Here is a 14,997-nt window from a genome sequence, read left to right as displayed (position 1 = left end):
GCTACAATAAGGGCATTTGCTTACGGTCTACGGTATATAGACCTCCAATTGCTTTGCTTCAAGAATAACTCAGGATCTCAGTATTTACGCATAAGCTGTGTAATCTTCTTAAATAAAATCATAAAATCTTTAATAAAGTTTTTGTTTTGAACCACTTCCGTCTAGCGAACAGTTAGTGTGCTCGTGACCCCTTGGAACAACGCCCTCAAAATAATGAAGAGGTCTTTTATCCTTATTATACAACCACCTGTTGATCTGTCAGAAATTCATATCGGAACGTCAGGGAAATAACGTATGCATAACAGATTAATATCAAATTTATCGATCTTTTTACTATACTCGACTGAAAAAGGAACTTTCGTTCCTTTTTAGGCTTTTAAAGGTAAGAAACCTTCTCATTTATATAGTATTTATCGTGGACTGTGTTCGTAGTTTTTTTATTGGAAATTTAAACTGGTCCAAGAAGGAAATATCTTATTTTGAAGTTTATCATCAACGTACAGGTCAACTAGACTGCTCGCCGCGTACAACATGTGGTGATCTGCGTTTTCTTCGAGCCAATGTAAGTGATATTTTCGTTGATGTGTATATGTGCTATTTTCTGTTTCTTTTGAAGCTTAACTAACTTCGCATTTCACTTGAAGTGTAAGAGTAAATTGCGTTTCTGGGATATGCTTCGCCTCTAACGTAGCTTTGGTCACTGCACTAAAAATAATCGTTTAAATAAATAAGATAACGGCCAAGTTCTGGCTTATGTCATTTTGATAATTTTTCCGCAGCTAGACAAAAAAAGAACGAAATTCTCTTGCAAGAGAAGCAAGGAACTTACTATTTGTATTAAGATTTTTGCTCATCCGGTCGTATGCATAGCGCGTCGGATGGAAAATAATTTGCTCTACCTAAAACAATACACTGAGACTTGAAGGGTTTTTAAACTCCTCTCAATGGCAAACTCGTTTACTTTTCTACTCTACAATTATAGCACTGACTACCGTATAAGTATTTTAATTGTATATCAACACAACATCTTATCTTGTGTTTACTCCTTGGTACGGCTCCATCTTTGTCAGTGCCATAACTACCTGTTTAAACAATCTGACCACCAGTTTTAGACAAGGTAGATTTCGCCCAAGCAAGGTTTTCTCAATAATCTAGACTTGTGAAACTTCTAGCTTGTGCTTTCTTTACCAGATCTTTATTTGTCAAACAGAAATCGTGTTTCAAACTCTAACTCAAGTCATAGGTTAATAGCGGGTTATAAATCGCCTAAAACGCTCTGTCTTATCGTTCAGGTCGTTGTTTGTACTAGTCTGGTGGTATCTGCATCTTGTTTAACTAATTTACAGTTCGTCGAGTAGGGTCAATAGTAGAATATACCTCCGCTGAAAATGCGCAGGTATCTGTGCAGCTATGTAGCGGCCAATACGACTAGACGAGACAGAAAAACAATATTCATGTGTGTGGTATATGCAAATATTACAGTTATAATTACACGGTAGAAATATTTACTTATTTTTCCGATGCATGCATAACTTCGCTTAAAAACGTGGATTGACTCTGATTGTGGCTATCGACACTTCGTACACAGTTTTAAAATTAAATGATAGCTCTTAAAGAAGATACCTATTTAAACCGGTTTGCAATATTTCTCTTCTTCATAGGTAAATACAGGTTATCTCAATGATGCATTGGGTCCTACTGACGATCGTACTGTCTATTGCTGTCATAGAAACCACAGGTGAATAAAAGGCGATCTAATAAGGAAGTACTTTAAACACTTACGAAAGCCCTAGTTTTATACTGCTTCCAGCAACACTTCTTTGAGAATCGAGTGGCGGCAATTGACGTTTAATCATGATTTTGGTTTGACTTCAGATTGGTTGAGAAAGTGGCGCGGGTTTTTTTAACCAATCACTAAGTGTAGTAAAGCAAAACAAAGCAAAGGCGAATTACTTTCAAGACAGCTGTCTCATGCACCAGCTCTCGGATTTTTGAGGGCTAATTCTCTAGACTTAAATTTTATACTTCTTGAACTGACGAATGGTAAACAAACATTCGTTTATTTAATATATCCTTTGTAAACTCAATTTTTTCTTGTTTTTCTTACAATACACTGCTTACTTGCAATATATTACTTACTTATAAAGACGATACTCGTTGACTCTTTCCATTAGTCAGAGCTGGCCGGCAGGTCCATTGGTTTTAACTGTAAAAAGTCCCCATTTCCACGAGATTTTCCCACAAATCCACCACAACAGTGTATAGAAGCTTATGTATTGACTGATTTGACAGAACAAATCTGACTAACTAATAAATAATTCTGTTCTTGAATATAACGGTCTGGCCGGCCAGTTCTGACAAGTGGCAAGCGCGCTTAGTTACATCACCGACAATTTACTGCTTAATTCAGTTCAGTAATCAAGATTGTCCATTTCTTATATTAGATGCTAAGCCATACGTCCGGGACAGAAAGTATACAGAAAATCTTGGAAAAGGTAATGTACCCCCGACATAAAGTGATGTACGGCTAATATCAGAAGTTGTATTATTATACTGCGCTGACATGTTCTGACATGTTTTGTGAAGAAGACGTTAACTTTTTGAGCAGAAGCAAAATTGGTGGTTAGGGGTTAGCCTAGCAGTAAATCGGATCGTACTGATCGATATGACGACATCACTTCTCTACGAAGTGACTGAGCCCAGACGTTTATGTCCCAGAAGTTGCTAAGCAACATGACGAATTTGTACGCGCGATTGCTTTCGGAGTACTCGTGAGCGATCGCGCTAGTTTTTGATTAAATGAAATATTTCTAAACTATTCGAATGCTTCAACGAAGATTTGCCGCTTTGGCACTGATTCCCCCGACATGTAATGTTTTATTGATTGGCTGAGAGAAGATGTCTAGAAGTCGTTTCAGAATGTATAAGCTAGCTTACTCAGTCATTTTTGCATCTGTTATTTGTTGTTCATACACAGGAGCCTGTGCGAACAATCGCTATAGGTGTGAGGGAGGAAATAAATGTATTCCTTTGAAATGGATCTGCGATGGAGTTCATGACTGCGACGATAAACTTGATGAGAGGAATTGCTTTACAGGCAACGAAACGAGCGTACCTTCCTATAGTAAGTTCTTATAGCAAGTTCTTTTAAGTCTTATACTTCCTATAGTAAATCTTAACATCTAGACTGCATAATAAGCTTCATTCTTGGAGACCCAGGGGTAGTTGGCAGGGGGCGAAACGAAGTAAACCTGGCAAAAACCTGAGCGACGAAAGTTTTCAAGAATGGTGCGAACGAAAAATGAACTGAAAAATTTCATCGCTACGATTTTTGTTGGGATTACTTCGTTTTACCCCGACTGACTGCCCCTGGTTCTCCGAGATAAGATTACGTTAAATAATTTGAAGTACCTTGTATTAGTGTAAGCGAGTAACGGCGAATTAAATTCTAAGGGTACCCTAACCCTTAACCTAAGGGTTTGGTTAGGGTTTGCCTTCGGGTTTAGTGTTAAGGTAAGTGTTTACGGTTAGACGTTTCTGGTTAGGGTTAGTGTGTTGGTAAGGGTTACGATTAGGCGTTCTACATACGGCGTGTAATTCGTCTTTCGGCATTTGGCGTTTCGCGTTTTGCATATGGTGTTTCGCACCATATTCAAAACGCGTAAAGTTCGGGCCGCTTTTGGCCCGAACTATATAATTTTTGTTTGAATTTATTTTAATATCATATATGGGCATCCTCCCTTAATTATATGTAATAAAACTCCACACGTCTGCCGCTGTGCACTAACGATCTGGACATTTTATTTCACAGTCAATGCTAGACAAATTGGACAAGCTCAGGATATTTTAGACGGCACTAGCAGATCTACTGTCAGTGGTAAGCGATCCAAACTACATTTAATGAGTTCTACAGGATAGAACAGACCCTTTACATCAAATGAAAATCCAGCCCACTGTTGCGGGTATTATTTTATGGTGGTTCAGCATATAAAAACTGCCCAAGGGGGCAGAGAATATAATATATATATAAAAACAATTCAAGGGCTATCTGACCATTGCATTTGAGGTTTGTGGCATGAAAAAAGATTTTTATGAAAGTCGTTTATTAAAGACCCGTGTAACTATTGCAGGAGTATGAGAGAGAAAGTTGCCTGAATATTTGTTTCTCTTTCCGTGTTCTAGTTAGTTGGAGAAAAATTCCCTGCAGGCACAAATTTCCAGCTTCAAAACAAATCCTTCCAATTTTACGAATATTCATACCTTCATAAAATTTCACCGTTTAAATTTTGCGATTCTAATGGTCACATGGTCCTTTCATTTTTAGTAGTCATTTTGATCAAGCTGACAGTTTTAAGATATTTTAAGTAGATTACGTGACAAACTGATGCCAAAGAACTGGATGGGTAGTGGATACAACGGCTCGAAAAAATGTCATTTGAACTCAAAATTACAACATATGTATTTTTTCTCATTTTAAGGGTGTCCTAGAAGTACATATTCATGTGACGCAGGTGATAAATGTCTTCTTTTGAGTTCATTGTGTGACGGAATGAATGATTGTCACGATGGCACAGATGAGAAAAATTGCCCCCTTAATCCTGGTAGGTAAATATGACAACCATGAGGCGTGTGTTGCTCTTCGTCGTAATGAGTTTAAGTTTCAAGCAGGTAGCGTAGCACATTTTTATAGGGCAACTAATAGGTTGCTTTTAATACCACCAAAAAATTAGTTTATTAAAACTTGTTTCATTATTTCCAGGGTGTACTTTTTCCGTTTCTATTTTATTTTCATATATTTTTTTCAGTTGTTGCTCTGCAATTCTTGTGGTCTTTTTCAACTTATGTTACTTAAGAACTTGAAATGTACCTTTTCTTCTATTCAAATGAAACAGCTAATAATTCACAGAGCTTGGCAACTTTGACTTGACATTGTAACCGTCTATTTTCATTTTTACTTAGCTCTTTCAGCCCCTGAAGAAGGTTAGTTTTGTCTAACCGAAATATTGGGCAATAAAATTTAGTTAGCCTTTTTAGCTGTCCGATCAGCCTTGCATTTGTTTTATCGGTTTACTCTATATTGCTAATCGTGATCTACGCCAAGATTCGGCTTGACTTCGCTACTGTTTGTGGTTCTTCCATTATTTTGGCAACTTTGACTACCGTGCAATGCAAAAAAACAACAATTGTCGAAATATATAAATAATGCAGAATATAAAAAACCGGCTTGGTTTGCAATAACATTCCGCCCAACTGCCGGCCTCTAGCTTCATGCAAACTTTATTTCCTGCATAGCCTTGTTTGACAGGCACTGTACAGCAGCCATGAAACATTGATAAGAATCTCTCGGAATTTGGATTAGTCTTCTCAAAAATTAAATGGCGTTCACATTAAGCTACAAACCGTCGAGCTCACTTCTTTTTTTACTTTTTTTTTTTACATTTTCCTGAAGTTTGTGAGTCTAACAAACTATCCTGTGACGATGGAGCCAAATGCTTACCGCTGACCTGGGTGTGCGACAGCATCAACGACTGCAATGACAACAAAGATGAGCACAACTGTCCTAATCGGAGGACTGGTAAGGACGTGTTTACTTTACAGTGTCTGTTTTTAGCTTAAATGCACCAACATATGAGATGCCGACTATTTAAACTGAAAGATGATTTATCGTAATCAGGTTTTAACTCATTTCTCAATTTACATGCACGAAAACCAGCAGACTGATTTTTTTATTAATAAATTAAGACGGAATCCATCAGGAAATCGAGTACTGTTAGTTTTAGTTGGGCAAAAATCGAGTACCAGAATAATTCAAATCCTATTGCGTTATTTTCTACCCTTCTGATTGTACGTGATAACACCAAGACAATTTCTTATCAGAGCCGGAGAAAATGAGTTTCAAAGTTCACAAGAACCATGTAAACTATAGGTAAAATCTAACGTGTAGCTATTGTGTAAAATCGTCTTTTAAGCGATTCAGTGGAACTTCGAAGTTTGTTTTCGATGTTTGGTGTTGTTAGAAATGGTTTCTTTTCATAAGATATTTGAAACACTTACTGACAGGAGTTTGTAATAAGATGTAAATAATTTTGGTACACAGTTTTGTCCAATTAATACTTGAAGTCCTGGCGGATTCCGTCTTAAATATTTATTTCTATTTTATCATAGCCTGAAATGTTACTCTTATCCTCTTCTCTCAATCCAAATCCAGAGAGTTCAATATTAAAATGATTTTAACAATGTGTAGTTACGCATGTGCTTGATATTTTATTCCCTTTGTATTTTTGTCTGAAAATATACTAAACCATATTGTTAATTTGTTCCTGCAGATAAATCCATGGCCCATGCTGCAGAAGAAGCAGCAATAACCGCTGCCCAGGAAGCCAAACATGCCGCAGCCGCAGCTCAAGAACTTATGTTACAAGCCAAAAGGGCCGCTGAAAAAGCCAGCCGCGCCATGAAAATTGCGGAAGAATACAAAGGAAAGAAATTGTAACAAAGTGATATAACACAAAATATTGTCAACTTTTTTGACCGGTTTAGTATTAGTACTCTCTGTACGTGTAAAATAGAACGAAGTAGTCTCATTTGAGAATTGATGTGAATAAAATTAGTCCTTTTCGTGTATTGCCATTTCCTCTTTCCAATTATCCAGTTAAGTTAAGACTCTACCTCAGGCCGTTCTGTATTTTTATAAAGAGGCGAATTCGATTATAATTTGGAAAGGGAACAGCCAGTGGACACTTAGCCCGAAGTTTTCTTCTTTTTAAGAGGGACCCGAAGAGGTGAAATGGGAACTGGGATTTTCCTATTGTTCACTACGAAAATGGAATTTGGGTCACTTGGACTGGGAACCACAAACATAAAATGGCAATGTTTTGAGATTTAGGCAACAAACAGTCCGGAAAATGGGATTTGGGCAAAATTTGGCTGGGGATACCGGATGTATACCCTCCCTGTGCTAAATTAATTAGACAGGTTCACTCTCGGTTTCTGTCTACTTTTGAAAGTTTTATCAAGGGGCTTCCCCTTGTCAACTATCAGACGATATAAACTACGAGCTTGTTGTCTTATTGTTAAATACCCTTCATGGGGAAAAAAGACACTTTCACCCTCGTACCCTGCGCAGAAGGGACGAAGACTCGAGGTACGAGAATGAGACACTTTAAGAGTAAAGTGCCCCACCCCACAGGCATTGAGAGCCGAGACCTAAGAGCCCGTTCCTCAGTGCCACGCTAAAAATATTGGGCCGTGAAGGGACCACCAAGTCATGACTGAACAATAACGGGTTACCCAATGTCCCAATCTTGTATCCCAGGCCCCAAATTAAATCCTTAAGCGAATACCTCGTGTATACTGATCTCCCATCTTTATTTGTAAGTCATAAAAAATACACTGACTTGTTTTAAACAAGGGCTAGTGACACTGCTTAGCAAATTGCCTGCAGAGTCAACGGTCTACGCAGTTTTCGCAAGGTCTCGCATGGATGGCTCGCTACTCTTCCAGAGATCGAACGACAGGAACAATGCCCTAGCACCAAAAACAATACAATTGTTAAACTAAAGGACCATTGTAATTACAAGCTTAAGAAAGCTACAACTTTACTGGGGCCAACGGTGTGTCTCGTTCTGAAAGACTGTGAGATACCCCAGCAAAATAAAGTCAGCGGTAGAGTGTATAAAATTATACATTACAACACTTATAGACTCGCATTTCCCGTCACTCTGTGGTCTGTCAACACTTAAATCAGTTCCTGACTTTCGCATCACTCGTGCCGAGATTACAGGTGGGATACTACGCCACCTGTTTGTTTGTCTGTTTATTATTAGATTATTGTAAAGTTACTGCAACTCAACGCACTGATGATCCATAATCTAACGAAGTTGAACATTTCTTGGTCATGAGAAAAGGTAATGCAAAATGTTTGACATCGCACACGCTTGGATTAGAGATCAACCACACTTGGATATTGAAACTTCTATCGCTTTTTATCGTTTTAATTGCACGACTTGAATACTTATCTGCAGGTATGGTGTTTGTGTTCTGTGTTTGTTTGTTTTTTGTTTCGTTTTGTCATGTATTAGTATCTACAATTTGCTGTGCGTATTTAGCTACTAATGAGAATCCTGACCTACGAGGACAAGTTTTGCTCTCTTGTGAATATTGAGTTTAAATAAATCTCAGCCGGTACCTGTCATGCAGACTGCTAGATTTCTGCTCGAGAACAGACAACACCAGCTTTTTTATGGCCTGTACTCTAAGAGATTACGGATGAGACCAAGACCATCCAAAGTCTCCAAACTTGCAGTTCCCGTTTACTGCAATTCTTGTTTAAAATGGTGATAAGATAACATACTAGTTTTGTACGTTTGGCCTGGGGATAGCTAACGACACAACCAATTCAAAGGCCCTGAACACTTCAGAATGACAGTTTTGAATACACAAGAACACTTTTCGACTGTTTATGTTAATTCGCTGTATTCATTTTTTTTTTCAGAGAAAGAAGATATAGAATGGTATTTTACAAAAGCCTCTACAATAATTGATTCCGTCGAAAAAAGAATGGGTGCAAAACCTGCCAATAAAGATCTCGTTCCTCTTCTTCACAATATTAAGAATCATCTCGTTGACTTTAAAAGAACTTTAACCAAAGATAAAGGATTTTTAACCACGCCTTATTCACTAAAGGAAGCTCAAGCTACAAACAGAGAAGTCATTAACAGAAAAGACTCTTCATCTGCGAAGGAAGGAGTGAACACATTTAAGGGTCATAAAGTGATTCATGTCACTGACGATTTCGAAGGTTTTTGTCTTGATCTTAGTTTTGACTGCGTTTGTATTTGATTGATCTCATTGATACCCACAAAATAAGTCGCAACGTCAAACAAAAGAAATGGTTCCTTTCCACGCAATAAAGGACTAAAGTGGCACTGTCAAATTTTATTTGCAGGTAGACTTGGAAAGTGGACAGTCTTTAAGGCGATGGAAAAGTAAGTATTGAAAACTCCACAATAGCTCTAACGTCAGATAGCAGAATCACTTGATTCCTCGCACTGTGACCAAACCTGGTTTTATTCTGGTTCAGAAGCATGAAACAACAAGGAGTACTGTTACTACCATTGTCAAGCCCCAGGCTAGCCAAAGCATTTTGACAGGCTGCCCTAAAAGTTCGCCGGTACCCATATTAAAAATAGCTCTGAACAGAGAGTACCACTGTGCGAGTGAAGCATTTGCCCAAGAACACGACGGAAAAAACAACACCCAGCCTTCAAAGACGGACCGCTTGATCCGGGGACCCAACGCTCTACCCATTAGGCCACGCGTTTCCCAAACAACCAGTGCCCAGTATCCCTCTTTTCTCCGAAGAAGGGCTTACGCTCGAAACGTAAGCTTTTTAAAATTTGCTACGGTGGTTTATTACCTTTATCAACAGCCAGTTGAGAGTCAACTGAGTGTTCCTTTACATGATCATCAAGCTTAAAGCCCCAAGAAAGGCAAAAAAGCCGCGCATGGGGCAAAGCGGCAAGAAAAAAGTCTTTCTCTTGCGTCACGCAGCTAAGGATTGCTAGCATTCTTATTTTGCAAGACGTGTCAACCTTTAATGCCGCTTTCAACAATCTTCAGACTCTTAGATATCATACCCTCTAACGTCACCGCTGCAGAAAGAATATGTCGCCCAGGCTCGTATCACCGGACAAGGAGTTCTCACAAGTCAACCGCAGAGAAGAAGTGTCTTATCTTGGGAGACTCGATCAGCATTGGGTATGCTATATTTGTTGTCTACAGGCATTGATGCAAAACTATTTTCATTTTGTAAAATTGCCAGGCTTCAAACAAAGAACACTTTGATTTTTAGTTGGTGCAACAGTAGGTGAGCCGATTGTCCCCGCATTTATGTCCAGGTTGGCAACATATCTTCCATGTTTCCTGAGAACTGCCTTTTTTATTAATAAGAAACTCTCCGTCAAGTGATTTGGTCACAGTTTAAAGTTTGGTTTCATGGACGTTGCATAATAAGCTCTTATTAGAAATTTTAGTGTGTACTGTGTGCAGCATCCCAATACAGTTTTACTCGCCATTTGCATTATGACTCGCTTTACCGGTTCCCCCCGGGGGGGGGGGGGGTACTCCCATAAATTTCGGATAGGGATGTGCCGCGAAGGTTCTTAAACCCTGACCCTATTTAAGGATAAAAAAAGCGAAAATTGATACCCTTGAGGCCCAAAACCGAAAAATGGCGCCATATTCAAGGGGGAGGAGAAGCGTTCCGTGACGAACCAAATAACGGCCAACAGCGCACGGCAAAATAAAAATCTTTATAAAATCGCTTTACTAATACTTGAACGGTTAATACAGTTTTAAGATCCTTTTTTCCGTTTAGCTGGGTGTTTATTTTAGCTGATAGAATTTAGGTACTCTATCTTAGGATCACACAGGAAACACAATGCCTAAAGGAGCAAAATTGATACCCTATTTAAGGACTGAGAACCTCAAAAACCATACCCTATCCCGCGGCACATACCTATATAGCCCATATATGGGAGTACCCCTCCCCCCCCGGGCGGCTATTCTACTGAAAATACTGCTAGACTCACTTATACATACGACGATACGACACGCAGAAATGTATAATATTTTTTCCCTTGATTAGTTATCAGGAATATGTTGCTGAGATGCTTGAGGGAGACTGTACGGTACACCACGCGCCCTGGTCTGGAGACGGAGGGAGCTTGGACACGCGTTATATACTTCAGTGCCTACCTATGTTTTTATCCTCAAGCGTTTATGAGCCAGTTCATTATGACGCAATCATTTTCAATGCTGGACTTCATGATGTTGACTGCTGCAATTATTCAAGCGAGGTAAATGAGAAATTGACATGTTTTTCTTTTTTTAACATGGTTTATTTGTAAAACTAGTTTTGTTCATTTTTTAAGTAAAATGTTTGCTGCGTAGCTGTTTCAGTTTAATTCTGTCTAAAGCGTTTTATACCATACCATAAAAAATACAGCCAATCAGAATACAGGAAAGCCGTTGTATATTCGACGGTATTCATCCCAACCTTCCCATCGTGCTCTGCGATTGTATTCTCGACGAAATTTAGTAAGCGTATTTTCTATGGCATGGTATAAAATAAAAGGCTCGTGTGTATACCAAGAAAATACAAGTGACTCGTGGGATATTCCATAGTATACCACTCGAAAGCGTTGCATAACTAGTATTTCTTCTATATCTCAAATCGTAAAAATTTTACAAGTTTTTAAGTAGTTTATTTTTTGATCCTGTAAATTGATATTGTTATAGTTTTCCATATACATTAATGTCATAGATATTTTTTTATCAGTTAAGTGTTCCCTATTCGCAAAGGTTTTTAACTCTTCTAAATACTTTAAGACACAGTAATAAAGTTTATTTATTCGTTTATTCATCAGTATAATACAAAAACTTGAAGGGGTTCCTATTTACTTTAGCTGAACAGGGTTGGTTTGAGGTAGAGAGAATGAGTTATGCATTTTACGAACTCTCTTTTATCTTCACAGTATGTTCCTCTCAAGGATTATGCTAAAAATCTCGAGAAAATCAAGAATACCTTGTTGAAAACAGGTGCTGCTGTGGCTTTTGCGACCTCTACACCCATTCCATATAACAAAACGCTCAATAAGAGGCTTTTGCAGTACAACAAGGCCGCAATAAAGTAAGTTAATCATAAAAGGCTCAGACATAAGTTGCAAATATTTCGTTTACCCCCTTAGCATCAATATAAAATTTAAGTATAATGTATGTTACTTCGAACTCGGGGCTAAAGAGCTTAAATTCATTTCCAGTCATACGGCATTTGACTCGTCCCCAGGCTTCTCAAGCATAGGAAAAGGACAGAATTGAAGAAAAGGATCGAAAATTGTCCCTTTTTCGTTGTTCTGGAGCAACCATGCTTACGTCATTGCGTCGCTGGTCTAAAGTGTGTAAAGCGGTATTTTATAAGGCCCTTTTAAAAACCTTTATAGTGACAGTTCTCCCTACCCTTTTCTATACTCAAACTCGTGGGATCCCTACCCGTTTTGGGCGGACCTTCCTGCACAGTCCACTATAAAGCCCAGACCAAACGAGGATGAGAGTTGATGAGAGTTGAAACTCTCGCTCTCGTTTGGCATGGAACTCTTATGTACTCTCATCGACTCTCGTGCGCTCTCATAGACTTTGAGCGTGCTCAGATTTTTCGTGAGAGTCGATGAAAGTTTGACGGACTCTCGTTCTCGTTTGGCCCGACTTGGTGATAGTCGATGAGAGTTGAGTCAACTCTCATCAACTCTCATCCTCGTTTGGCCCGGGCTTAACGAGTACCCCCTCGGGTCTAAAACAACTAGAAAAATTAGTTTAGTGAGAGCTAGAGTCACTGCCTCTGATCTTTCAATCTTTCCTTTCACTTTTTCTGTCCGTTACAGAATTATGACTGACGGTAAGCGAGTGAGGGTAATTGACCTTTACAAGGTAATCAAGAAAGAATGTGGTGGATTCGCTAAGAAATGTAGCATATTTGTAGACCAACCAAATGTGGTAAGTCAAGAAAACTGTAGACTTGTCATGTAAATCCTGTATGAAACAAACGAAATATGCGATTATACAGATTGTCGAGTTCTTGATTTGAAGTCATATTTGCCACTATTCATTACCCCTAACACTCAGACAGGAACTAAAATGGCGGCGTTTTTATTGCGCTTCTCCTTATTTCAACAGCGCACAGAAAATTGCAGACATTTTCAACAAATAAGTATGGCAATGTGCTCAAACCAAAAAAATGGGGTGGTGGTGGGAGGGGGGGCTAGGTGCACTTTCAAAGTTAAAGGAAAAGCGCCTTTGATGGGCATGCTACAAATCAAATTGTTCTCTGATGTAAACGAGCCCGAGACCTCTGATCGACTTAGTTTTTACTAATAGCAATGATCCAGGTCTCCCCATAACTATCTTTTTTCTCAATTACCAAATTTAGTAAGGGAAAATGTACGTGCAATCTTCTTTTAAACGAAGATCGCAGTCTTACCAAACTTGTTTAAGAAATATTAAACTAAACCCGAATCAGATTAGAACGAAATTTCAACATATTGATATTTTCTTCACAGCATCTCAAAGGAAGAGGTTACATGGCACTAGCTAACGAAGTTTCTCGTGAATTTAACAGAATGTTAAAGCACGCAAAGACAAGAAAACAAAGAGGTATGAAGAACGTCAGAACAGATGGTAAATCATGAGCCAAAGACGAGTGATTTACATGCTTGGTGGGTGATCCTTCAACATCCCAGCTGATTTAAAAACTCCCATGTAACATATTTGGTAGAACCTTGGAATACTGATGAATTGGATAAAATTTTTGCGGTAGTGGAAAATACAAACAATTCAGTTAAAACTATTAGGCATGGCCACATGTGCACTAATGATGGACATCTCATCTCGCCTCCTTTCCTCTTTACTAATTATAAGTATCCATATGCTTTCTTTAGTTTTTAACTAAAAATTAAGCGAGAAAATAATCCTTATTTACAAAATTTGGTGAAGAAAGCAACATCAGCAGAAGGATTGTTTTAATTTGGATTTTAGAAATGGTGGTGGACTAAAACTAGAGAGTTGGAAACAAAGAAAACCTGGGAAACACCAGCAGCACAAAACCGTCCGAAACTGAATCCAGCACAAAGTCTGTGTTAACTTTGCTTCCTAAATTGCTAATGAGTGCTTATTAAGAACAGGTATCCAAACCACTGTCACAGTTACGATGTCCTGTTTGTTGATCTTTGTTAAGTAAATAATTATAAAGGTGAAAAAATTTATATTTTAGGGGGGGGGAAAAAAAAAAAACCCCCAAAAAAAAAAAAAAAAACACCACTTTATTATTTACTACAAAATTTACATTTGACTTCGACAGATTTCAAGCAAGAAAATGTTCCATCCGGCTCACTTTATTGTCTACCAAAAACTCACAAACATAAGCAAGGAAAACACAGCTTGACAGGTTGCCCCAGTAACACGACTTGTTGCCTTAACGAATATTCCAACTCTTTCATTGGCTGCTGTATGTTAAAGGACGCAATGGATTGTGGGGACAGCTGGCACTGTTGCCCCAAGGGAACTGTTTGTGATCCTGGTTGTACCGGAAAGGGTTGCGTATGTCGCAAGGCACCTTGGGAATCAAAAGCGTCGAGAACTACATTTTCTCTTTTAATGAAATCTTTAAATGTATTTTGGGATCAGATAGCTAAGAAATATCCAACATTTAAGAAATCATCATGAATTTGAAACAGCCGTTCATTTAAATTAAACGACAGCACCTGTGTTGCTTTAGTTCGTGCAAACAAGATGAATGTGTTCAAAAACCAACATGGCCCTTATTTTTACTGCTATAGTGGTGACATGCATTTCTATAGCACGCGAACTGTGTACTTCGAACTTCGAAGCCCAACTAACGATTCCGTCTGTCGCTGGTGTCAATCTTAATGAGGACGACAACTGAAGAACGTTGAAAAAGAAACAAGCAATATGGATCAAATACCGATCACGATCGACCCACAGACGCAACATTTTTAACCAGCTGAAGTGAACATCTGTTTTAAGTGAGGTCCACCAAAATGATTGTCGACAGCGAAAAACTAATTATTATTGATCATAAGAACAAAGTTGGCGCGTTATTAAGTCGCCATGAATTTCAAGTAATTAAGCAACTGTTGTCGTCAATGTACTTGCGGAATATTGTAATCCGGTGACGTAAGTCACAGGGACAGCAACCAACACTGTGCAAAAGATCTAGACGGTTCCAAACGCAAAGCATAGCACAAAGGACGTTAAAATGAAACGTGGTAGGAAAAGAAAGACAAGATTATATATGGAGTGTACAAAAACTGTGGCATGGGTCTAAGATTGTAATTTACAGAAATATATTTTTTGGTTAAGCTGCAATGGTAAAAGCTTAGGTTAATTGATAATATAATATTAATTTTTCTCTACAGCTTTACT

The 14,997-nt window shown here is 38.4% G+C and overlaps 3 protein-coding genes across 3 annotated transcripts in view; all 3 read left to right on the top strand.

The window, feature by feature from the left end:
* LOC144649741 (allene oxide synthase-lipoxygenase protein-like) overlaps positions 1 to 14,997 on the top strand; it is a 178,064-nt gene that overhangs the window by 147,052 nt on the left and 16,015 nt on the right. The gene's annotated exons all lie outside the window — the stretch shown is intronic.
* LOC144649695 (vitellogenin receptor-like) lies at positions 278 to 6,622 on the top strand. Its single transcript, XM_078509259.1, has 9 exons — positions 278 to 382; positions 504 to 562; positions 1,662 to 1,738; positions 2,445 to 2,495; positions 2,978 to 3,124; positions 3,812 to 3,877; positions 4,479 to 4,601; positions 5,450 to 5,575; positions 6,327 to 6,622. Exons 3-9 carry the CDS (start codon positions 1,681 to 1,683, stop codon positions 6,491 to 6,493), a joined length of 738 nt encoding a protein of 245 aa, XP_078365385.1. The 5' UTR covers positions 278 to 382; positions 504 to 562; positions 1,662 to 1,680; the 3' UTR covers positions 6,494 to 6,622.
* LOC144652434 (uncharacterized) lies at positions 7,848 to 14,318 on the top strand. Its single transcript, XM_078512444.1, has 9 exons — positions 7,848 to 8,024; positions 8,495 to 8,800; positions 8,948 to 8,987; positions 9,622 to 9,759; positions 10,649 to 10,859; positions 11,538 to 11,692; positions 12,441 to 12,552; positions 13,116 to 13,209; positions 13,913 to 14,318. Exons 1-9 carry the CDS (start codon positions 7,898 to 7,900, stop codon positions 14,275 to 14,277), a joined length of 1,548 nt encoding a protein of 515 aa, XP_078368570.1. The 5' UTR covers positions 7,848 to 7,897; the 3' UTR covers positions 14,278 to 14,318.

The sequence above is a fragment of the Oculina patagonica genome, chromosome 4, assembly GCF_052425735.1.
Source record: "Oculina patagonica isolate OP01 chromosome 4, crgOcupat, whole genome shotgun sequence".
Classification (NCBI taxonomy): domain Eukaryota; kingdom Metazoa; phylum Cnidaria; class Anthozoa; order Scleractinia; family Oculinidae; genus Oculina; species Oculina patagonica.
This window is presented reverse-complemented; position numbering and strand designations above follow the sequence as displayed.